Below are 26,150 nucleotides of genomic sequence, written 5' to 3'. Positions count from 1 at the left end.
CAAGCTGTTATGGAGAAGAAATGCATTGACAAACTTTTGTAATTTGAGTTTAATAACTTCCCAACAGAGAAGCCCATTTTATAAGTTACTCTGTGCACTTATCTCAGCTCCCTTTTAACCTTCTCACCTGGATCAGTGTTTACAACTAAATTCATTCTTGACTGTGCATAAGATCAAGCTGCCTATTTAGGTGTCCTTTAAAGTGTGGGTGTTGGTTTTTGCTGTACTCCAAAGCAAGTAAAAAAATGCTTGTCTGCACTGTTTCACCCAGTCAATGGGTGCCTAGAGGAAATTATATGTATTGAAGGAGCCTGTGGGGGCTCTCCCTTAACCCTGTAATTCCAGCTTTTATAGTGCTTCTTGGGCCTTTGATCTCCACACTCTTAATTGGCTCACAGGGAGATTATTTACAGTCAACAAGAAAAGTACCTTGAACTTGTCATTTTAATAAACTTGTTACTTGCCAGCTTCTCTAGAGGCATCCCACATGGAAATAAACATCTTTCATTTTGTTTTATAAATGAATTTTTAAAATGGTTTCCTGGAACCTTGATGAAATACCAAGTTTTTGCAGATCTAAATCCACACCATAGGTATTGCTTAGAAACATGCTTGGTGTTCTTTAACATGTACTTAATGCTAGATTAGAGAACATAAGACTTTTTTTTAGTCCCCTGTTTCCACCAGCTCATTTCCAAACTATTTAAAATAAAGAGACTGAGCATGTATGGTATTTTAAAAACCTTTCACATGAGGTTTTTAAAACAGATCCATTTCAGTATTAGAGTGTTAGCAATTCAGCAAAGGAAAATTCAATTCAGGATTGTGTAGCTGTAATAATAATGTATTATATCCATCTTGAAAATTATTTTAACAGTAGAGTTGAACCTAGTGAATTACATAATTCAGGAGCATTTGCCAGAATGCTGTTTTAGGGATATTACTGTAGTCTTCCCTTAAAAGCAAGTGGAAAGATGAATCGTATTATGAAACACTTAAATGAGAGACAAGAGTCTTCAGAAATTACCTAAAATAACTAATTTGAATAGAATAGAAGGTCATGTGCGTGCACGCCAAGTTAATCACATTTAACTACTTGGCAGAGTGCAGGGGGAGTACAAGAGGGAGATTTTTGCTTTTCCTCTTATCTAACCTGAATTAAAAATGTATTGGCTACTCATTGCTAACATCAAAACATATCCAGCTAGCCTGAAGTCAGTATTTGATTGTGCTTTTAACATTTAAAACATTAACAGTGTGACCTATCTAATATAAATAATGGAAGGCCCAGAGAAATAAAAGCTATTGCTCCTTCTCTTGGCAAAGCTCTACAATGTTCAGGAGTTGTAATGCATCTAAAATTCTCGCAGAAGGAACCATATTTTATTTTTTCAGTCATGAAAAGTAGGTGTTATACTTATGATATGCTGTTATATACTGACGTAACTGCTTTAAGGCTGATTGTGGAATCTATGTTCCCACCACTCCTCCATCTATTCCACTTAGCAGAGTTCTGGTTTGAAGAATGAAACTGAGGACTATTATTTTTGCAGCAGGCTGAGGTCCAGATCCAGAGTAGTTCACAGTAGGCATCTAAAGTTCAGCACATATGTACATTCCACTGATTTCTTTTTGTGCTTTGTGACGTCGGTGAGATCAAAGCGTGTGTCTCAAATCTGGCATCTGCTCAAGTGCTTTCCTGAATAGGAAATGGGATAATTTCCTGAACAAGGGTCTTGGGAACACGAGTATGTGAGGGTAGATGAAGTGAGGCAGATATAATGGCCTAGAATATTATTTGGGCAGAGAGGAGAATAGTAGCATTCAAAGATTTTTTTTATGGAGGATATTTTTAATAGATAGTGAAGAGAAAGTTTTGTTTCAGAATCAACATGACATGGAATCTACAAACATATAATGGCAGCCAGTTATGATTTATTCACCCACCCAGTTAAGAGTTTGGTTGGATAAGAAATTCTGTTTTCAGTGGACACTTATCAGTATCCGTGGCTTCCTAAATCATGTTAGGTACTAAAAAACCAGAAAATAAATCAGGTCTTCAGAAACCACACAAAATCTAATAGAGAAGAGAGGACCAAATTGCTAATCTGTTGCTTAATACTGGAGAAAAATATATGAATATGTTTCTGCTAACAGAAGCAGTGCGGATATGGAGTGAGTGTTTCTATTGAATTTTAGGGGGTTTTTTGTGATCATGGTAGCATTTTGAAGGCTGCTTTTTTCCCCCATCACTTTTCTACTGATCAAGTTAAGAACAAATAGGATTAGGAATAGGGATAAAGGAGATAACTAGTCAGAACATGTAGAAAGAGATCATCAGTTCTATTTATGAATTATTCAGTTAAAACAATAGTTTACTTTGTCTTCTTATCATCTCCTAGGCCACCTCTGCAGCAAAACAACTATAAAATCCTTTAGAGACAAAAGCAGAAGGGAAGAAAATGAAAGTGTTTTTCCCTGTAGGGTTGGTACATATGGATAGATTGGAAGGGAGCAGAAATGTGAAAACTCAAAAGTGATGTCTTTGCCATGAATATACCCTTTGTCAGATATAATCAAAACTGAAAATGTAGGATACTGGGGTACAGTACCTGATGGAGGGAAGCTAAATGGAGTGTCTTGTGGGACTGTCCTCAGATGTGATCTCTGTGGCTTTAAAGCAACAGAAAAAAAAAAAAAAGGTTCATTAGCAGTAGGTTAGATTCTTCTGGTCAAAATGGAGAATAGATAGGGAATGCAAGTCCCAGGAGAAAGTTGTTAGGACCTGTCATATGAAAACTGAATCTACTAAAATATCTCTGGAGAGGGCAACACTTAAAGCCTGATCATTTTGCTGCTTGAACATGGAAAATTTAGGGGATGTAGATGTGTGTATTTTTTACCTCCTAACTTTTGTTGCCAGTACTGAAGGGATTTTTATAACCGTTGTGCCTTGAGACGCGGCAGGAAAGTGCTTGCATTCAACTTGGCTCTGTGCCTTACAGTCCATTTTAATCACTTTGCCAAGTGGAAGGATAACAGTTCTTCTATGGTGCTTGGTCTGAAAAGAGGACTCTGAGTGCAACCCAGTTGTTCTTCAGAGGGATTTCCTGATTCTTGCAGGAAAAGAGTGTAAAGCATACTAACACAAGCCTTTAATGGTTATCATAAAACATTCCCTCTGTAGTGTTTTTTTGGAATTCTGGAAACTAACCAAGTATCCTTGTGTATTCTGTTTGAATGCAGTTGCTGTGAAAACATAATTTCTGTTGATATTCTGGAGATATGTTGGTGTTGGGAATTTTTACACATGTCCATTGTTGGCTTTTGAGGAACACTAATGGAGTGCTGCTGCTTTTCCTTGCATGTCAGTGACTCAAAATACTCTGTAATGCAGACTGGTGGCTATTCTCTCTCTCATGATGGTAAGCCCACAATTAAATTGCTGTATTGAATGCTTCAGCTAGTTGAGCATTTTGTCTTACTCAGTGATTACATGCTTTCCCTTGCTCTTTCTCCCTAGTCAACTGCCCATAGTCTCTATTCTCTGTTTGTGTTTCTGTTTTGTTAGAACTGCTCAAATTGTTTCAGGTCTCTGCTAAAGGAAATAGCATGAAAGATCAGTAATTGGAACCCCAAATAAATATTTGAGGAGAGGAGGACTATAGTTTCACATTTCCTTGGCACTGCTCAATTCCTCAGGTTTCCAAAGACATTTGCCCTGAATTTCTGTAAGTTGATGACCTTTGACCCTTCCCTTTAACTCTGATTTTAGTTACAGTAGCATTTAGAGGCTTGCAGTCTTTAATGACCAACATGCAGCAGTGTCTTAGATTTTCACACTTACTTTCTAAAATGCCAGCAGGACATTTTTTTCTGGTAGCATCCCCAGGCTTGTGGTGGAACACTTCTTTCTGGAATCATTAGGGTTGATATTCCTTTGCAGATTGCATGTGCCCTGGGGCTCACCTATGCTATTGTCTGTAGCAGTTTCAATTTGTACCTTAACACCTTCTTACAAATCTTTTCACCCCATCCAAATTACCTACTCTGCTATGTTATGAAGCATGTATTCTTATTTTAGGGTCTGGTCAAGGGAGGAGATAGACTCACAGGGTGGTGAATGGAGAGAATGGATCAAGTGAATTGCTCTGTAGATTGAGTGGGGAAGGATGTTTGACAGTGCCAAAGTTGTCTTACTGTCAATTAAATTCAATGTTAACGAGTGGCAAAATGTGGGTGAGAACAGACTTCCTAGTAAATGTAATATTGTGAACTTTGAGGCTTCTGTAGACCTATCAGAAATGTTTAACTCTTTTTCCTGCCATCTGTTTCTTTTTCTTTTGTTCCCTTCTGAAACCAAGTCCTGTGTTCAAACTGTTCTGCTTCACCAAAGGGTGCTTGTTACTCTTGGCACATTTGATTTTTATCTTTATGTGCCTTTGCTAGGATATACTTTAACCTAAACCTTTTTTCACTTTCTTTTTTCACTTTCATCTGTATTCTTCTACTGCTGCCTTGCTTGTATTAAAGCCTCATTAGTTATCCCCATCCTTTGACCCTCACAGTGTCAAGTAGTGATTAGGCCTTATGCATGTTATGTCCTTCAGACAGTGATTAGTGGAGAAGCTGTATTTTAAAGGATTTATTGCAAAAATCCATCTGCAAAAGACTAGCCAGCAGACCTGACTATTGCTTTAAACATCTACTTTCTTGTCACCAATATGAACCTGTAGATCAAGAGGAGCCAGAGAAGCATCATCACATGCTGATAGGATTATACATCAAAATTGCTAGGTATCTTCAACTATTGCTGTGTGGCCCTCTCAGCTTTTCCAGCAAATAGATAAGAATATATTGAAATACAACTGGAATTTATGTATGCAACCATAGTAGTTTATTGCTTAGTTTTATCACCCATTTCATAGCTTCTAGACTTCGGTGCTTTTAATTAGCTCAGATTAAGTACTCCAGTGGCACCACCAATGGCAAGCAGATCACTAGTGTAAATAGTTACATGGTAATTTTTTATGACACACACATATACATAATAAACACATGTATCTATATTTCTCTTGACGTAACACTTATGAGAACACTTAGATTTTGAAGACTGCTGACCCTGCATATTCTCTTTATTCTCGACTTTTTTATGGTCTTCTCATTGCTCTTGCAGGCAGCATTGCACATCCAGACTTTGATGTTTTTTTTATGGCACTCTTATCCTCTAATTAACTTCATTAATTTTGCACTTACTGAAGTTAATTAGTGGTTAAAAATGCTATATAAAACTTCAAAGTTTGCGTTTTAATCATAGTTTATATTAAAAATAATTATCACACGCTTGATTACAAAACTTGATGCAGTTAGCTCAGACCAGGTCATGTGATATTAAAACCAGCTTTGTTCTGTATCTTTCCTAGCTGGATAGTAGCATTTTTCACTGACAGTTTCTGGGGCCTTTTTTGGTATCTGAAAATGCAGCCATAGAGAAAAGGCAGTGAGTAAGGCAAAAAAAAAATTGCTCATGGTATGGCTGAGTGGAAGTTAGGTTTTAGTTTGGGCGAGCAGAAGGGCAAGTTTGGAAAAGGGGGACATAAAAATATTGAAGAAGTCCACCATGACCAATGAGTGACACATGTGGAATCAACACTTGCCTACCAGCATCCTCTGATAAACCATTTTGGTAGTGCTGTGGTCCTGGTTGTACTGCCTGACGGCGTCTGCCTGATCATGCCCACTAAGTAAACCTTAAGGTAAGGACATGGTAAAATCTGCTTGCATAAGGGCTGCAAAGAGTGTGTGTTGAAAAATTAAAGGAAAGAGGACAAAATGTCTATCCATGCAGATACTGGGATGTAGTAATAGCAATACTAGTAATTTAATAATAGTAATAATAATAATAATAATAACAATGCCAGCAACAAAAGGTTGTGTAAGTGTGAGTGACTTCAGGAGGCAGAGTTGCTGTGCAAATGCTCCGTTATGGTATTTGTAGATCAACCCACAGCAGTTCACACCATCTTTCTGTGTTTAATCAAAGTAGTGCTTCTGTGCATGCATATAGATGTATCTGAATGAATTCATTTTCTAAACAGGTAGATTGGTGTTACCTTAGAGCCCTTAGGCTTGCTTTGTGGGAGCCTTTGGCTGCAGTTTTCCCCCTGAGCAAATGGTCTCTAGGCTGTATTTACACTGCCTGTTTTTCTTCTGCCCTGGCATCACCTATCTGGTGGGACATCTCCCACCTCATGCCAGAGCAATCTTCATCTCACCCTTAGTGTGCCAGAAGTCTTAACCCTAATTTCTTACTTGCTTTTCTTTTTTTTTTTTTCACTTCTAATATAAGCTTACGGTATTAGGCAGTATTAGTGCTTCAAGCCCAAACTCAGGGCAGCCCGAGTACAAGTTCCAGTACTGGTATTTCCATCTACAACATTGGCATCAGCCAACAAAAAGCAGCATTACTGCCTGGTCATTTCACTGTGATGCATATTGTATCCATTTTTATAGTTTCTTTTATACTTTCAACAGTCTTTATAACAGCAATAATGTCATTCAGATAATTATACTGTAATTGACCTTAGTGTTGAGCATCCTTAGCTTTTACTGCAGTTTGCTTAATACTTCAGTATAGTCAATTATCTTGTAATTCCCACTTTGTTGGGAATTATTGTTTTAATTATTCCACTCCAAATACATCATTTTGGCATAGTAGTAAGGGTACACTGGGGAATGGTCATACTTGTGAATGCTTTAAAGAGTTACCAGCTTTAACATGGAGGAAGGCTTTTCATCCTGTCATCTCTAGTCATTACTTTTAACACTGATTTCATTTAATTATCACTTAGTGTGCTCAGGCCAGGTCTTACCTGATGAAGTCGGCATATGGGGAGTTGAGGCTTGCAGCTGGGTGGCTGTACAATTTGATTTATGGTTTCCACACTGATTGCTGCCACATTACAGTGTGAGCTGCGTATGTTGATTCAGCTAAATTCCAGTAAAAGGTGAGGATAAAACAGTGATTATTTTTCCCCCCCTAGCAATTATCCCAAACAGACAGTGAACATGCTGGTAAGAATTTTATGGCTACATAAGAGGCTTGTGTGGCTCTCTGGATACTGATTTCATTTGCACCTGCATGGCACTGATACTCCACCAGGAGCAGGGTCTTGGTGGTGTTGGGGAGAAAACAGCATGGTCCTTCTGGTGGGAGACCATTTCAGTTAGCACTGTGCCCAGCACTGCACAGAACAGAGACTGAATCATAGCATGCTATGCTCTCTAGTGCGAAAAATACTGTGGGTCCAGCACTAGAAAGACACTATTCCACTTCTTAAGTAAATTATGTGAACATGGTAATGTGCTCAGCCTTTCTACAAATGTGTATGTTCATTGGTTTTTTGTCAGCATTTTGTGATGTATTTACCATGAATAAAAATGTTCTACTGAAGCAGAAAATGAAAAACTGGTATGTTTTGCTCAAACACAAACTAAGTGCAACCTACTTTCACCGAAAAGTATTTTTTCTTATGTGTGATATAATTATTACATGTGAGCAAACTCAGCATTGTTTATTAGGAAAATGCTACTCTTCTAGTAGATTAATGCATTTTATTGAAGAAAACAGCAGTGTAAAAAGACCATTTCTCTATAAATTTTAATAGTTACTAAAACAAGGACTCTGGCCCATTAAGTTACAGCCTGCCGAGTCACAGTGCTGAATCACTTTCTCTAAGTAACTATCCTATTCCAGCTTCTTAAAGGCAGCTATTAGGAGAGCACTGATGTTTAATCATGGAGCAGGGCAGAGTCTATCAGCTGAACAGTGTGTTTTGATGGGGTTTTCTTTCACCATCTGCAGATGTAAGGACCTCTCTTGGAGTTTGTGGGCTGGCACTCTTAGGAGCCAAGGTGTGGGAGGGTACAGGATTATTTGCAGGAATCTGATGTCAGTGGAAACCATGAGGACGTTGTTACATTTCAGTATTTCTCAATGAAGGTAGGTCCTTATCAGTGCTTATAGACTGAAAAGCTGTTACAAACAATAAAGGGAGCTCAATATGAGTAATACTGTAACACAGTGAACATAGTAGGCATTACGTCCATAGAAAGATTTAGACCATAGCTCATTGTCTATGTATGTGACATACTTATATTACTTAGCATAAGAGATAAATTCAGATCTGCCAGCAAACGTATCAGAGATCCATTGCGTGAAGTTGCTGATCTTAATGTGGCAGGTGCATTTCATGTTGAAGGGAAAAGAAGGCAGTTCTGCAAGGGTATTGGTGCAAGAAAAGGGGTATGACAGTTAAAAGTGGGAGTGTTTAGATTTGGTCTGTAGTGATTGACTCATGAGGCAAAATATTGTCAGTCCTGGTACACTGGCCTAATTTCAGATTGGTGAAAGAGGTTCTGCCTGCTGTCTCTGTTTTTTTCTGCTAATGTCAGGTGAGAATACTGCAGGAGGATCCTTTCATATTGGTATAAGGTCAGATCCATCAAGCAGTAAAACCATTAAACAGTATGCATTGCCCCAGTGCCCAATGTGGTGCTCATCCTTTAATGTGCTACTGATAATTAGCTGCTTCATCTTTCGAGTAGAACCTTCAATTTATTACTTTATTAAGTAGTGATATCAAAGATTAAAATGGTATCTAAAGCACGTAGCTAACCAGATTGTGAAAAATGGAATTGTATGGTTTCAGATTTATGAAAATAAATATTTCTATTTAAATAAGTGCAGTAGTTTAATTCTTTAGACACCACTTTAATTTGTAGTTTATTGGTGATTATTTTCCTTAGTTTTAAAGCAAATTGCTTTCTGTAGGGTGAAGTTGAGAAATAATGAATTGAATTCACATTACAAGCTACTACCTTCCAAATTCAAATAAATATAAATGTAATAGGAGCTTAGTATAAAAATCTTTTGCAAAAGGCTATGCTATATCATTGCGGGAACAAATACATTTTTCAAGTCATCAGTTCATTTAATGTTGTGTTTCTACTTGGCCTCTATTATAAGGGCTTCTGTATCCTGGCACTGCTGTCTCCAAATGTCTTAACATGTGTTATCACTTCAGAGCAAAAAATAACTTTGTTAGTTTCTGTTATTTGCTGTAATTGTTGATTAATGATCTGCTTTAAAACTAAATTAGGATTTTAAGATGTATTTGCACAGTATGGGAAAGGCACAGGCTGTGCCTTCAACACTAGCTTTGTTCTAAATTTTTTATTTCTTCTCAATGGTCTTAGAGGGTAATTTACGATTACCAGTCAAAAATATGGAAGATTTTTGCAAATTCTACCATTCATTAACCTAAGCTGCAGTTCTCAAGAGCTGGAAATTTCAGTAAAATGGAGAGGAGGACCTGTATCCCAGTAGGTAGTAACATTCTCTTGTGTGACTTGGGCAATGACCACAGCTTAACTTCTGTGGTTAAGTTTTCCTAATCCTTACCAGAAGCTTGTGAAATAATAAGGAATAGAAGAAGTTTTGTAATAGTGACGGAACAGAAATTACTCAATGTAAATTCTAATTTCTTGGTTTGTATTCATGTTAATAGCTGCACTGAAAACCCCAAAACGAAATTGCAGTTTTTTTGTAGTGCAGTTTTATGTAGAAAAACAGCTGTCCATCATGCATGGTGGAAAAAAACCCAAACAAGTGCTTCTGGATGAATGGGAGGATCTAAAATCCATCAGTCAGGACTTCTTTGGTTGTTCCTCACCACCCCAGTAAAAAAAGACAGACATGGAAACAGTCAGCAGGATTTCAACTGACAATTATTTTCATCTCCATTGCTGTCATTTCCCATTCTGCAAAAAGCCTGAACACATCTTTACTTATGTGCGTTCAACCACTGACTTCAGAGTGAGATAAAGTTTAGTGCATGCTTAAATGCTTTCTTGAACTAGGGCCAAAACTGCTGCTGCTACTAAAATCAGTCCCAGAGGGAATGTTGCATCTTTCATTGCTTCCTTTTTTGTATACGAAGATACAGGCTCCAAAGAGCCCTGGAAATATTGCAGAACTTGATAAATGTTGCCTGCCTTGTTTAACGGAATAGAGTGGAGTTGTGGATGATAGTGCATAAAGTACACATTATCTTCCTTTCTCTCCTGTCCATATGTGTGCTCTTTAGCAATCATTACTAGGTGAGCACTGTAGAATAGCAAGAGAATCACTGAGCCAGTCTGTGTTTTGTTTCTGTCTGCTGCAGGCATAGCCTGTAATTGTAAAAGGCAGCAAAATAAAATTAGTTAAGGTGTTTTCTCCTATTCTTGCCTCCTCCAAAACTGTTCAAAAGCTTGCTTCTTTCTTTTGTAGAAATCTTCATTCAAATGTTTGCTGAAGTGTGACTTGCCTTGAGCCTCCTTGTTCTTTTTGATTTACACAGGCTAACACACATACATGTGCAAACACACACCCCTCTTCTGGGACTGTTGACTTAACCCTGTGTATTTGTAGAGGAAACAAACCAAAACAAGATCAGTGCACAGTATTCATAAAATTCATCCCGTTGGCAGTGCAGATAACCACTATGATTTGTCAGTTGATCACCAATACATAGTGCAGTTTTTAATACAAGACATTTGCTGGGTAGCTGTTATTGGTTAAAACCCAATGTACTGTCTGAGAACAGCTCCAGATCATACTATCAGTGTAAGCTGTATTGAGAGGTGGTGACAAATGAACCACTGTTGTGAATGAGGGCCTGATTATGCTTTCTTCTCTTTTCGGACTACAGAGCTCTTCTGTATCTCCCTCAGCCAGTTTCAGAGCAGCAGAAAAGCACAGAAATTCAACAGATTATTCTTCAGATAGTAAAAAACAGAAAACAGAAGAGAAGGAAATAGCAGCTCGTTATGTGAGTAGATTGTCTACATTGTGCAGTGTTGAACTTCAGTGTTCCTCTGTAATTTCACCTGATTTCTGCTGCATAACTAGTTTTAAAATGAGGGTCAAATTTTAACTGGTTTTTGCTGCCAACCTCTAGTGTCTCTGCTGGATTAAACATTTTGGTGCGTATGATTGATACTGTTTTTAACAATATAAATTCAAAGCACCTGGAAGTTGCATGACAATAGTGCTGAGCTTTAGTTAGGCTGGGACTTGTTAATGAAGTCTATCTTGACTCAGCTTTATAGTGCAGTGCCAATTTGGATGAAGATTTTCATCCCATATCCTTCTTCACCAATGTGAAAACTGGCCAAACTGCTCTAGTTGTGGCAGCCTGCTAAGCAGAAGCCCTGTAGATGACCGAAAGACTTTAATCATTTTACCACATAAAGTTTGGTAAAAGTGAATGGTACACTGCAGATTTGTGAGCAACCTTCCTATGTTTTTGTAATTATTAAAAGACATTGGGATACAAAGTAATTTTTTTTTTAACATATTGTGATTTGTCATTGCAGGACAGCGATGGTGAAAAGAGTGATGACAACTTGGTAGTTGATGTTTCAAATGAGGTATACACAATGATGTTTTTTTGACCTTACATATATGGTGATGAGGGTATCTTCAGTAGTTTCTGTGCATATTGGTTTTATGAATAGGATTATGGCATTTGAACTTGAAATGCCTGACAGAATCCAGTCATATCCTCTTTCTTTAGGATACAAATCAGATCTGAAGTTATTTACTTCCACAAAGTTGTAAGTACTTCTACAAAACTTGTAAGAGTGTCTGTCTTTTCTTTCACTTTAGCCATGACTTCATGTGTGAACCTTATCAGGTCTGCCAAATGCATCAAATCTGATCTATCACTTGAAAAAACAGATTTACTTGCCTATTTCAATATCCATAGATTTTTCGCATTATCTTTAGTAAAAAAAAGCCCAAATTGTCCTTCATTATCCGTCTCAATTTTACAGTTGTATCAGCTAAATCAATTAAGAATGGAAGGAATATGTCACTTTTTATGACAGATCTTCATTCCAAATTGAGGTGATGCCTTGGGAGGCTACCTAGAATAGAGGCTAGAGAGAGTTAAAGGAATAAATTAGGTATTTATTAAAAAGCTTTTAAAGGATAGATCTTGGGCAGTACAAGAGCCCAGCCATGGCTCCAAGACAGGCCCAAGATGGACTCCTGCTCATGAGTTTTCACACTTTTGTAAGTTTTGGTCCATTTACATATTGGGGTTAATTGTCTAATTACAGCTTCAGATTATGAAGTCCCATCCTCCAGACTGCTCTCCTCAGTTCACTGTTGTTTATACGTTTTGGGCCTGAGGCTGTAACAGTGTCCTTCGTCTCAGGCTGGAAAAGGATTGTTTTGTCTACCTAAACTGTGAGGAGATCTTGCTAAAATTTTATATGAGGTTCAGAGTTATATACTAATGCAGTGCAGAATCTGGAAAATATGAAAGTAAACTTAAGACATCAGAGGACTGCTCAAGACAAGAACTAGTAGCTAGCATGAAGTTTTTATGCTAACCTGTATTCCTGATACTTAGGATCCTTCTTCTCCCCGTGGAAGTCCAGCACACTCTCCGCGGGAAAATGGCTTAGACAAGACTCGACTGCTGAAAAAAGATGCACCAATTAGTCCGGCATCTATTGCATCCTCTAGCAGTACTCCTTCCTCCAAATCCAAAGAACTTAGCCTTGTAAGTGCTACAAAATGCTTCTGTGACCCCCAGTCGTAGGCTGAAATACATGCTTACAAGATTTCTGTCTGGACACAATTTGTATTCCCACAGCTGTCAATAAAGCACTTTGAAGCATCAGTTTAGTATTAGTTTAATTTATCTTTTCAAGGGAGTTTAATAGAAAGTCCACACAGTCTTTTTTGGGATAGGAAGAGGTTATTTTCACTGGTGGTGTGAGTAGATGATACATGTGGTGTTCTGAGAGATATTTTTCTCCACCCCCATATGAAGAACTGTTATTCTGAGAATAAATAAAAGTACACAGGGGTTTCTTGAGCTGTTTTCCTATGCTGTGGTTTATAGCAAATTCAGTTCCCTGCTTGGATGTGATTTGGTTTTTAGCTTTGTTTGAATTACCAGGCTATATACAACAACAATAATTTTTATTTTCTATCTAAAAAGTAATCTGTCATTTACAAGAGCCTTCCTTGACTTGTATCACAAATCAAAATGCAAAAGAAAAGAGCTGCCTGCAAGGGGTGTTCTTTCCTTTCCTGTTTGTGGCCACAGTTAATCACCTACCTGAGCTGCACAGTAATTCCCCTCTTGATTCTTCACAGGGCAGGATATGCAATTACTTAAAGAAATAAAATAAATAAAAAGAAGGCTTAAACTGAATATAGTGCTCAGGAACGGTGATGGAATGACAGGTTCAGGCCTGGGAATCAGTGGTGTGTCTGATGAACGAGCCTGTCACAAGAGCAGTGCTGCACAGTTCCTGACTTTATACCCGTCACTGTCTTCATCCTGTGTTTCACACCACACTTGGGTATGAGTAGTTGGTCAGTTTGGGGTTTTTTGTTCCTCCTCTTCTTGTCCATTCCTCACAGAAAATTATAATGGGAGCAGGTCCATGAGCATAGTGAGACCACTGACTGATTTCACATATGCTGCCAGTTGTCAGAGGGAAATGATTTTCAGTCATTTTCCTCATTCTGAATCATACAGATTCTCCTGATGAGAAAAGCAGTGAAGGCTGTAGTTAATTTCCAAAGCCATTTTGTCTTTTTCAGTGTGTTTTCATCTTCTCTTCATGCCGGGACTGTTGAAACCCAAACCCAGAAGCTAAATACCACTAATATCACTATCTATAAAGATAAAATAGTTTACAAACTCTCTTCCTTTTTCCTTCTTGGTGATTAGAATGAGAAATCTACCACTCCTGTGTCTAAATCAAATACCCCTACTCCAAGGACTGATGCCCCAACTCCAGGCAGCAACTCCACTCCCGGACTGAGGCCAGTGCCCGGCAAACCTCCAGGTGTGGACCCGATAGGTTAGTGTCTATATATTCCGGTGGTGTCCATTTGTCCCTTGTCAGACTCCCTTTAAACCTGTAATAACAAGTTAGTATGGTGCAGATGCTTAAACTAGATGCTAAGCTGTTTCTTCAGCACTGTCATACAGCGTTATGTGGCTTCCCTTGGCTGGCTGGCTGGTTGGTTTGGGTTATTTGTGGGGTTTTTGGAGTTTTCCAAACTCATGTTTCATGTGATGGCTCTAGAATGCCTCTGTGACTTCTCACTTTCCCCCCTCTTCTTTTAGCTTCAGGTTTAAGGACGCCGATGGCAGTACCGTGTCCTTACCCTACTCCGTTTGGCATCGTGCCACACGCTGGTATGAACGGGGAGCTGACCAGCCCTGGAGCTGCGTATGCTGGTCTACACAATATTTCCCCTCAAATGAGTGCAGCAGCTGCAGCAGCAGCAGCAGCGGCAGCTTATGGGCGATCTCCAGTGGTAAGTGCTTGCCATTAGTGCATTTAGTTTGGAGAGATGTTTGTATTAAATATAAGACCTATGGGGTTAACTCAAGTTCACTCATTTCATGGTTTGGGGAGTATGCTATGGAGAACATTAATTAAACAGTCTTCCTTTGCCTAACTCTTACTTTAATACACCTTTTTGTTTTGCTTGGGGGGAATCTACAGGTTGGTTTTGATCCACATCATCATATGCGAGTCCCAGGCATCCCTCCTAATCTCACAGGCATCCCAGGAGGAAAACCGTGAGTATCAAACATTCAGCTTTAAAAGTCAATCATATCTTGGAAGTCATGTTCCCTTGCTGGTTGGAATTCCCCTTAGCTACTGCAAATTATTGTGTGAATAGAAATAAGTATAGCTATTCAGCAAGAGCAGGAGAATCATTGTGTAATCTTAAAGTTGCATTTGTGAATTTGTTTTGAAGACTAATACCAGTTGACATGGACTGGGTGATACAAAGTAAAGGAGACAGAAATAAATGGAAAAAGGAGATGAACTTGAAATTTCCCTGGTTAGTTGTTTATGGAAATGGAAGCTGGAATGGGATCTCAGCTTTCCATCTCTACTGTACTCTGCTTCTCAGTTTAAAAAAATTATTTTTTTGTTCACAAAAGCCTTGCAATTACTTGCAAGCTTTGCAGCTGTGTGCAGAGAAAAGGAATACTGGAATGTTTTGTTTGATTCAAAATACTGGAAAGAATTATTTTATTATAATATTCAGATTCATCCTTGATGGAACTGACCTGTATAGCGTGACCTGCTTTACCAGGCTTTTCATGTTATGAGCCTTGGAAGAAAAATTACAGAGAGAAAGAACTCTCTGCTCACATTCCTCTTGAGGCAGAGAGGAGAAAAACTAAAGTGGCTGTACAAACTGGGGTCATATTGATCCAGATTTTCTTTAAGGTTCATCCAGTTCCTCTTCCTTGTCACACTTCTGGGAGACTGTGACCAGTTCATACTGGAACGTTTGATGGCCAAGGGCTATTGGTACCAGTTGTTCTCAAGCTCTTTTATGAGTGAATGCTTTTGCGTAGGAGTGGCTGGGTTAGTCATACACCTGGATTTGTGTGAGTAAACACATATGCTTCCCTGCCAGTGAGCTTGCAGACGCACAGGATTAACAACATATAGTGACAAGTGATCAGGCCTCGTGCCTGTAACTCCTTGTGTGCATGTCACACAAATCATGAGCCAGGTCCAGATCTCTCGGCCATCTCACACTGGCAAATGCTGCGTCTCCCCCTCAAATCCACGGGTCAGATCCCCTGTGGAGCCCGGCCAGCTGAGGCAGGCAGAGGGAAGGAACTTCTCCTGGAATCCCGGGGGGCTTGGAGAAGCTCCCACGTGAGTCCAAAGACGAGCTGGTCCCACAAGCGAAGTAAAGAGGCACTCTCCTCAGGATTAGTTCCAAAGTTTAATGAGGGCCTGGAGAGATCCCAGGCCACATCTGACCTCGAAGGACATCCAGAGCAAGAGAGACAGTGTTCCCGCCCAGAGCAACCAGATGTAGGGGGGCGGGGAAACCCGAGCAGCCAACGGGGGAAGGACTTGGGAGTGGCTCTCTGGGGGCAAGGCCTGAGAGTGACCACTGAGGAGGGGGTGGGGGAGGAGTCCCAGCACCTGGTGACCCTGCCAGAAGGGTCTGGACAAAGGGGAGTGGTCAGCAGGTGATGGACACATCACCTGGGGGGAGACAGGGGATGGGTTGGGGTTTGATGGACATACAGGTGCTGATGGGAAAGCTCGGGTGAACCAAACAGATACAAAGAGGGGATATGGAGGGACAAACCATGAGGGGATATACAGTGCAAATACAACTCTACAGGCAACCACTTTCTTCATGTACTTTTCTGCTACTTGAGCCACTCTCTTAGGTGACTGCATAAGGCAAGTATGGAAATTGATGTACAGCAGCTTGCAGACCAGCTGCTTGCATTAAAAATTCTGTGGGGCACAGATCTTAATCCATTACATACAGTGGGCACTAAGAAATGTATTGATGTAAAGTTCAAATGCTCACTGGATTTAAGTTCATCCCTGATGGAGTCAGTCACCTGGAAAGAAGTGTCTCTGGATGTACTAGACTTCGCTTGCTGTGGTGAGAGAAATGGCAATTGCAGGGTTTCAGAGACATCCCTGCTCACATCTTTCTTGTGTTAATATTGAGAGGAATAAAACATGAGGCAAACTGAAATCAAATCACTTCAATTCTGGTTTATCTCCAAGATTTTTAAATGTTGTTGCTCTGTTGATGTCTATTTTAAACATTTAAATATAACTGTCATTTGTCTACCAGAGGGCTTGAAACTTTTAAAATCTGTGGTTCTTTCAGCATGATTGTATTGACTTTTCTCTCTCTTGAGCGTGGTATTTGTCACATCTTCCAGGATTATTGTTTTCTCCTCTACTCCATTTTTACCTTAGGGGGAAATTTATGTAAGCTCTCCACACTGTTGAGTGTCCTGAAATGAAGTGGGCAGCATTTGGGATCTGGCCCCTAATAACTCTCTTTTCACCTTGGTATTGTATCAGCTCCTGAGTATTGTACAGTATATAAATAGGAAAGATACTAGTGCATTTTGTCCCACTGAACATTATTGATCTAGTGCATTCTGCATCTTAAATGACAAATTTAGTAGTTTAATTGTGAATACTGCCTTCTTTAGTCACTTTGAAATACCAATTGAGGAAGTGAATTTACAAAGTAGTCTCATAAAACAATTTCTCTGTGAGATATTCTCATCCCACCATTGTGACAGTGGATTTTTCATGAGCATTATCATGATGTTTTAGGTCTGAGAAAATTAAAGCCTTCCAGTAAGCATATCTTGATATGTATAGGTAAACCCTCTTAAAAATTTTGTGCTCCTGTAATAGATGTGATGTATCAGGTAGCATGTCAGAACAAGGCAATTTCACAACCTAACTGTTCTCCCTGGAAAATGCTTTGAGATAAAGCTGTTGATAGGTTATTCACAGGTGGCATAAGTGGCAATCACAGAACAGATTCTTTCTCAGTGAGAGGTCTGATTTTGGCAAGAGAAGTTGGGAGCTGTAGTAGTTGTGTCAAGTCCACACAAAAAAAATCCCAAAAAACCAAAAAAGCCCAAACCCAAAACAACCCACAAAACAAAAAATTCCATTGCAGTGCATTTTAACTGGTCTGTCATGTCAGCTGTCAGCAACTATGCCTTGAGGACTTAACTCCTCAGGGTTGGTGGAAGTTTCACTACACCCTTAGGTACAGTGCTGAGCAGTTTTGCTCAGGGGGGCTGGAGCCCACAGTACATTCAGGACAGATTGGCAGCAGTCCAGCTGAAGCTGCCACATAAGAGTCAGTAAAGCAAGCAGCCAAATGTCCCCTGGCAGGCAGCTACCCACCATGCTCTGGCAGCAACCAGCCAACTATTTCTGTCTTCCAGAGGGCCCTGACCTTCTTTGCATGCTGTGATATCCCCATCCAAAGTTAAGAGGGGTGTCATATAGCCCCACTCATGCCAGAAATCGTCATAATGTGAGTTGTAAAAGTTCATTTGATTGGTGCTTGACTTTCCACATTAAAAACTGAGCTCCTATGTTTGTGCTTGGAGGGCCATTCTACACATAAATAAATGGTATTTTTTTATGTGATTAAAATACATTATATTAGCCCAGATTAGTAAAGCATGGTGCTAATAACACCAAGGTCATGTGTTCAGTCCCCATACCACCATTCACTTAAGGGTCAGACTGCATGACTCTTGAGGGTCCCTTCCAGCTCAGAATATTCTGTGAAATACCTGTGAAAAAATTGGGCTGAGGGCACAGCCTGAATGCCTGCAGGGGAAGCACATCTTTGATTCTGTTTTCCTAAACAGCCTTGAAGTAAAACTCCTTAAATCATCCCCTTAATTTTTTTTCCCTCAGAGCATACTCATTTCATGTAAGTGCAGATGGTCAGATGCAGCCGGTTCCTTTCCCTCCTGATGCCCTCATCGGTCCAGGAATCCCTCGCCATGCCCGTCAGATCAACACCCTGAACCACGGGGAAGTTGTGTGTGCAGTTACCATCAGCAACCCCACGAGACACGTGTACACGGGTGGGAAGGGCTGTGTCAAGGTTTGGGACATCAGCCACCCTGGCAACAAGAGCCCTGTCTCTCAGCTGGATTGCCTGGTAGGTGAACAGCAGCATACAGCACTGAAAGAAGATAGGACGTTGTGTTAAGATTACAGTGGTATCACCAAGGTGTAAAGTGCAAGTGGGTATTTGATATCCGTCATGGTATCACAGCTTGGTATTGCATTTGTAATTTTGTTGTTTCCGTTAGAACTGAGGTTGAAGTATGTTCCTTACCATACCTGTGGGTTTTTTCTGCTGCAAAGAATCAAAACATTTTTAATATCCTAAAATTGTGGTAGGAGGAAAGATCAAAGACAGCACAACAAATATTGTTTATAAACTTTGGCATTTGCTGGGAATCTTACAGCTTGTTTTGATACCCAATCATGCTAAAAATTGCTGTCTTACAGCTTGTATTCTCTGAGAATATTTGGGGATTGTGTCACATATTTTGTATCTGTATATATGTACAAATGAATGTGGCAATTAAAAATAGCCCTGAATGCTATTCACAAATTATTTATATGTGCTAACAAGATAACTATTGTTAGCAGCTTTTCTCTTGTTATTTACCAGTTCTTGCTAAGATGTTGCTGTTTGTTACAGTAAAAGGAAAACAGTGCTGCACATGTAGACTTACAATGAATTGCTACACAAGTTGCTACACAAGTGAATAAAATTGCCCAAATATTTTCCTCTGACATCTAGATGGTGGCAGCAAGTCTCACTGGAATGGGAAGGGGGAAAGTGTGCAGGGAATTTGGTACTCCCCCATGCTGAGAGGTTAATGTGCAGAAATAAACAGAGTATGAAAATACAACTTTCTACACCAGCTGTCAAATTCAGCTATCCTGAATTGTTACTGGGTTCTGGTCTTTGCGTTTTGATGCTAATTAAGATTAAATATCTCTCACTACTGAATTCTGTAGATCAAGTTGAAGTACTTCCCTAATGTCATGTAATTTTCTGGCATTAATACACTTTATCATTGTCATAAGTATAAATGGCTCATTAAAACCAGGAGGGAATACAATACTTTTATGGATTTCTGCTCTCATGTTAATGCTGTTTTCTTTCCTCATGAGTAATCTCTTGATGGCTTCTGTCTCCACAGAACAGAGACAACTACATCCGTTCCTGCAGATTGCTCCCTGACGGCCGCACCCTGATTGTTGGTGGGGAAGCCAGCACGTTATCCATTTGGGACCTGGCAGCTCCAACTCCTCGCATCAAAGCAGAGCTGACATCCTCTGCTCCAGCTTGCTATGCCCTAGCTATCAGCCCTGATTCTAAGGTCTGCTTCTCTTGCTGTAGCGATGGCAACATTGCAGTGTGGGATCTGCATAACCAGACTTTAGTAAGGTAGGTCGACCAAACTGGATCATCAAGTTGTGGAGAATTATTTAGGCACAGCCAGAAACGTGCTTTTGCATATGTATTCTATTTTCTGCATGCATAGATGCTTCAGTATTTTGTTGTTCAGTATAGCTACGGTAATACCTTGACAAAAGTCCATATGATTATTTGTAGGTTTTGAGAGTTACATAGTTCCAGGCTTTTGATCAGCCCATGACTATAATTCCCTAAATATCAGCTGATTTCAGTACTGCCGTAGATTACTTGAACAGATGATTTTTTCTTGTTTCCATGCAATATCCTGCTCTCATTCTAATTCCTTTAATCTGAGATCCAGTGAATATGTCTTGGGTAAAGATATGTGTAAATTACTTCATTGCAGACTTAGCCCTTCAGGAGTAAGGATTGGTGCTCAGCACTGATAGACAGTATGTTAAGAGCTGGGCACACAGAGCTTCTCTGTGCACTGCACTGTGTATATGTTGTTACATACATATAATATCAGCATTGCATGCAAGTCAAGCTTTTATTACCTGATGTTACCATTTAGACTGCTCTTTTTTTTTAAACTTCAGTGACCTGCACATTTTTCTTAAGCTAAGGTAATTTTGCTGATCATGCTAGAGGGAATTACTATTTTAAGATGAGTATTGGGTATCACACAGCCAGCAGCAGCGATTTCCAGAGTACCTGGCTCTTAAAGTGTTCTTTTTGAAATCACATTAGCTGTCTGGCCTGATTGCATCATCAATTCATCACAAAACTCACATGATTGTCTCAGAGTTTACATTCATCTGGGATTGCTACTGGAATCTAAGTTACAACTCAGGGACTGAAAGAAGGTGTTTGTACTTTTGCTCAGAATGTGCTGATCTTAATTTTAATATTTTCAGGCAATTTCAGGGCCACACAGATGGAGCAAGCTGTATTGACATTTCTAATGATGGTACCAAATTGTGGACAGGAGGTCTGGACAATACAGTGAGATCCTGGGATCTCAGAGAAGGAAGACAGCTACAGCAACATGACTTCACATCTCAGGTTCAGTCTCAGATCCTTTGGCATGCTAACAAAATTTTCTCATGGTTTTTTAAAACAAGCAAGCATTTTATTTTTTTTTCCTTCTTTATAAGCAAAATAAGCAGTCTTAAAGAGAATTTCAAATAACTTTTTATTTAGTCTTATAGTCCATACTCTCATTTTTAGTTTTGTGGTTTTTTTTTTCTTGTGGCAGCTAAATGTATATCTGGATTATGAGTGTTTGACAGATTAGTACCTCTCCCATGGGAGTAACAGAAATTCAGTTTTATAAAACAAGTGCCAGATTAAAATGTTCCTCTCTGCAATGTTCCTATTGATATAGATTAAAGTTCAAAAATGTTTTATGAAAATATTTTTAAACGCTGTCAGATAAGCTTGGACATTAAATTTTATAGTTTGATTCAGTACTTCACTATTGCAGTTTTAATAACATTTAATAGCATAGTTTTGCAGCTGTGTTTGCATGAACTAATTTATCTTGATTACTGCAGTAATTGGATTATCACGTTTTTAAAACTGCAGTAGAAAAAAAATGTGAGTTTGCATAGTGCTAGCAGTGTAGCAAGGGTCAGTTTTGAATATCTCAAGCTTATTCCTTTACTGATTGAAGCATGTGCTGTGCTAATTACAGATCTTCTCACTGGGCTATTGTCCAACTGGTGAGTGGTTGGCAGTAGGAATGGAGAACAGCAATGTCGAGGTGCTGCATGTTACTAAGCCGGACAAATATCAGCTGCATCTTCATGAGAGCTGTGTGTTGTCACTCAAGTTTGCTCACTGTGGTAAGCAAATAGTTCTGAATCAGTGTTTTCCTTCATGAAAAATTTATTAAAGATTACCTTTAAATGAAAGTGAAATATAGTTACTTATCTACAGAGTATAGTTAAAAATTAGGTATTAAACTTAAGTGTTAAGTTTATTTAAAAAACTCTATTTGACTGCTTTGTTCTATGTCCTGCTTATTTAGTGATGGAACATCATAGTGCAACCAGATGAAAATGTTACTGTTCTTTGGATATGTGTGAATACTTTGTTATTATCATCTGTTTCTGGAGGTGTATTCCTTGAAAACAAAATGCAGCAATAACATTTAAACAATCTGTTGCAGGCAAATGGTTTGTAAGCACTGGAAAAGATAATCTTCTTAATGCTTGGAGAACACCTTATGGAGCCAGTATATTCCAGGTAATAATCTCCTTAAAGCTATTTTCCACAGACATTACAGTGCAGTAGAGCTGCACATCTTAGGGTGTGTCAGTAGCCTAAGGAGTTTTCAGGTCGAAATGCAGCTAATTGCTGTAGTCTTTAAAGAGTTTGTCTGTAATTAGGGAAAGAAATGCTTTTGTCTTTTCTACTATTTCATTAATTTAGCTCTTACAGTAAAGTAGCCCTTTAATCTAAAATTGTTCTTAATACCCTTCTTTCTCATCTCCTTCTCCATATTGCTGGAATACAATACCCAAGTCATGTCATTAGGTGAACAGCACTGAAGGTCCAAAATGCAGCTAAACCAGTGGAAGTCATATTCGACATGTATATTTTTCTTGGATGAGATGTGTTTATGGATTGGACCAGCAGATTCCTGAGCTGAAAACTGAGGCGATATATAAGGGCCCACTGACGTGTAACTGGAAGCTGTAGCCTATCTATAGTCACTCGGTGCCCAGTTTTAATGGCATTCCAGTGCCACTGTAGAAAAGTGGGATTTTTGGTGTGTCTTTCCATTCTCTCACCTGCAGACACCTCTAGGTTGGGAATATTTTTATTAAATTTAACTGCTAACTGGCTCTAGTTGAAGTGACAATTCCCATGTGTACTGATGCCTGCCATGTCTCCTCTTTTGGAGACAGTGAAGTTTACCTTGACATGAGAAAGGTAGGGTCTATGTTTTTGTATTAGAGTCTATTAATTTCTAGAATCAATCCCCACAGACAGCCCAAATCATCTTAACAAGAGCACATCCTCCTTAAAAGTGATTAGCTCTTGTGGTAACAGGCAGAAAATTATGTGGACATATATTATGTAAAGAAAACATGCACTGAAACAGCAAGGTGAATGTGGCAATGCATGCACTTCATCTTAGAACAAACAGTAAAACTGGAAGAGAAAGAGCTTGTGCAACCTGCTGTATCCTGTGTGCCATCCAGCTCCTACACACTTGTTGTGTATCCTGTTCCACCACCGTGTCTTTTCCTACTTGCATCCTCTGTGATAATGTAAATTCCTTTGTGCAAAGCTTTTGTCTTCTTGTGTTGGGGAGGCAGTGAGAGGAGCTACAATTATTTCTGTGGAGTCTCTTTGTTTCATACCTGTGGGTAGCTAGGGCTTTGAAGTGTTTCTCTGTATGAATGTCTTGTTTACAACAAAAGAAATGGGAAGAAGATGGGTTTTCATTCATTCACTTTTATGCAAATAGAATGCATAAAATATTAATAAATGCTCATTCCTTGTAAAGTATGTAGAAAGGACTACTTCTGTTTGTTTGATTGATAGATTACCTGTAGGTCCATAATATTCACATCCCTTTCTACCACTGCTTTATTTTAAAATAGATATTTCTGTGGAATAAAAGTTTTTTTTACATTTTGCCACTATGGTACTGATACTTTAATGAGCTTTTCATGTATTCTCTATCTATAAATTCTTCAGGATTGAAGTATTGGAAAAATGTAATTTTCCTTTTCTTTTTTCTTGTAGTCCAAAGAATCTTCATCTGTGCTTAGCTGTGATATCTCTGTGGATGACAAATACATTGTCACTGGCTCTGGGGACAAGAAAGCTACAGTCTATGAAGTTATTTATTAGAGACAAATCTGAATGCTGAACTCCTTCTCCTAGCACTTTGCTGTATATTCCTTTTTTTTTTCCTTTCTAAACTGAAAACTTAAATGCTCATCACAGTTGTAGAATTTATTTTTACCTTCTTAACTTGCTATTGATTTATGAATGTTCATTAAGAACTTGTGATACCAAATTGTCAGATATCTACTTGGAAGAAGATGAAATAATCATACATAACAGTGACCTTGACTCTTTAATTATGTATTATAGCTGTAATGTATTTATTTTGTTTAAAGAAGGCTTTCTAACAATGAACTGACTAAATAAAGCTGTCTGGCCCGGCTTTAGTTTGAAAGATGCATCATATACTTGTGTTTTTGCAGGTGAATAAATTGGGGATCTTGGAGAAGGATGTTCAGGAGATAGTTAAAAATACACTAAATAGACTCGTAGTTTCTATTTAAAAAATAAACTTTGTTATATTTTTTAGTCCTGTTCTTGGATGAGACCTCTAAGTGTTATTACAGTATAATTATTTGGTGGGAAGATGCTGTATCTTAACTATTTTAGACAGTCTTGGAAACTTAGGAAATTGCAAACTGTAGCCAGTGATCTACATGCCTGTGATGAATGGCAAATTCAGTTCACATCTAAATTAAATTCCCTTTAAGTAAGAATGTGCTAATTTATATATTTGCAATGTTAATATAGCATCTTGTGTACAGATTTGTTCTCAATGCTTTTCTGTTGATAAACATAAAGCATTTTGGTGTCAAGCTAGGTTTTTTAATATAAACACCTCTCTTTGTTATATTGTAGAGAGTACAATAAGTTGCCTCAAAGAATCACCTTTGTTACTTCTGGAAACTTTTGCAATGTTTCCTTGAAAATGGGGATATGTGTCTTTGGGCAATTTTTCAATTACAAGAGATTATGAAAAATATTTGATATGTTCTTTGGAAACTGCACTGAAATAAGAATGGATGCCTACCAATATACAAACTACAAAAGCAATGACCTCTGAGGTAGGTTTTACAAGAATTCTCATTCCGACATACTAAAAAGGAATGGATTCTCATTGGGATAAGGACTTGCTTTGTTCGCCAGCAGTTCAATCCAAGTCTTGATTGGATGTCCCTAAGACGGACGCAGACTGAGCCATTGTGCCAGAGACAACGTGTTATCTTTTTATGTTGTTGTTGTTGCTGTTGAACTATGATCTGTGACTTTCTTTCTTTTTTTTGAATGCTTTAAAAAAAAATCTTTAAGTCTGTGGATCTGCTGATGTACAGTGCCTTTGCTGCTATGGATCAAAATCAAGAGACCCGTGTAGATAAATCTTATTGTATAAGTAGAAAATTACTTAATTTCTTACTAGAAATGGATTGATGCTGCAAGTTAAAATGGACTGTTTATTGAAGTTCCAAATGTGGTAGCAAAAAATGGTGTCTTAAGTGCTTAGTGTTTGATGTCATTAACAGTTTCGTAATACTCTACATTGTAGAAAGATTTTGATACTAAACTGTGTCATTGTACATAGTTCTAATGCATTGTATTGACCACCAGTACTTCTATAATGGTAGATTATTGTTTGTGCATTCAGACTTTTAAGCATTAAACATAAGTAACTTCTAAGATGCATTTTTCTTTTTTTTTTTTTTCTCCTCTCTCATTGTCATGCTTGTGATAATCTCAGTCACACGTGCAGCCGTTCAGTCACGGAACATACCACTACAGATACTCCTGGTTTTGCCGCTGAAACACAGTGTAGAGTTTCAGCTGTGATAGTGAAACCTATGAATTTACAGTTTCTCACGTTACCTGATTACACTGATTCTGAACACTTAGAGGCATCAGACTTTGCCTGTCACCTAAGAGTTTGCCTCTTCCCAGTTTCCTATATGACAAATCTGTCCCATACCTTGGGAGAGAGTGAAATTGGGCACCATTACTGCTCACATGCCCAGTGACTATGTGGAGTTCAGTAGGATTTGGGAGGGGAGTTGCACTGCAGCATCGCACCAGGGTTTCCTCATCCATACCTAAAGTTTGTTCGTGCTCACAGACAGACTTCTGACATTTGGGTTTAGATCACGGATTTAGTCCAGCTTCCATGAAGTTAATGAACACAAGTTAAAGTGAGCTAGGGCAAATTAATCAATGCACTGCTGGGAAGAAAAAACAGAGGAAAATTTGAATTTTGCTGTTCTATCATCTGGTTTTTTTTGTTGTTCCAGCATAATTTCTGAAATTATGCTGTGCATGGTAGACATCCCAAAGCATGCAAGCCTGTCATGATATGCCAGCCTGTGGTGACTGCTGGTACATGAACCCAAGCGTAGAAATATTTTGGTTTTCATGAAATGTCAAAACAAGACGTAAGTTGACAAAGTCATTTATTTGTACTCTGAGTTGATTAGGTAATACTTGTTGATGGAGGAGA

General features: G+C 38.7%; 1 protein-coding gene across 4 annotated transcripts in view; it reads left to right on the top strand.

Annotated features, from left to right (window-relative positions):
• LOC100229224 (TLE family member 4, transcriptional corepressor) overlaps positions 1 to 25,342 on the top strand; it is a 95,799-nt gene extending 70,457 nt beyond the window's left edge. For 3 of the 4 annotated variants that reach the window (XM_030257416.4, XM_030257417.4, XM_072922880.1), the window contains 12 exons: positions 10,755 to 10,874; positions 11,422 to 11,475; positions 12,465 to 12,617; positions 13,803 to 13,935; positions 14,205 to 14,398; positions 14,590 to 14,666; positions 18,334 to 18,583; positions 19,644 to 19,891; positions 20,779 to 20,926; positions 21,558 to 21,708; positions 22,035 to 22,111; positions 23,624 to 25,342. In XM_030257416.4, coding sequence (XP_030113276.1) covers positions 10,755 to 10,874; positions 11,422 to 11,475; positions 12,465 to 12,617; positions 13,803 to 13,935; positions 14,205 to 14,398; positions 14,590 to 14,666; positions 18,334 to 18,583; positions 19,644 to 19,891; positions 20,779 to 20,926; positions 21,558 to 21,708; positions 22,035 to 22,111; positions 23,624 to 23,731 — 1,713 coding nt within the window. In that variant the 3' untranslated portion in view covers positions 23,732 to 25,342. The remainder of the gene's footprint in view (positions 1 to 10,754; positions 10,875 to 11,421; positions 11,476 to 12,464; positions 12,618 to 13,802; positions 13,936 to 14,204; positions 14,399 to 14,589; positions 14,667 to 18,333; positions 18,584 to 19,643; positions 19,892 to 20,778; positions 20,927 to 21,557; positions 21,709 to 22,034; positions 22,112 to 23,623) is intronic. The other variant, XM_030257418.4, reaches the window with a different exon arrangement.
• The last annotated feature ends 808 nt before the right edge of the window (positions 25,343 to 26,150 follow it).

The sequence above is a fragment of the Taeniopygia guttata genome, chromosome Z (assembly GCF_048771995.1).
Source record: "Taeniopygia guttata chromosome Z, bTaeGut7.mat, whole genome shotgun sequence".
NCBI classification, from domain to species: domain Eukaryota; kingdom Metazoa; phylum Chordata; class Aves; order Passeriformes; family Estrildidae; genus Taeniopygia; species Taeniopygia guttata.
The sequence above is the reverse complement of the archived record's forward strand: the minus strand, read 5'-3'. Positions and strand labels throughout refer to the sequence as shown.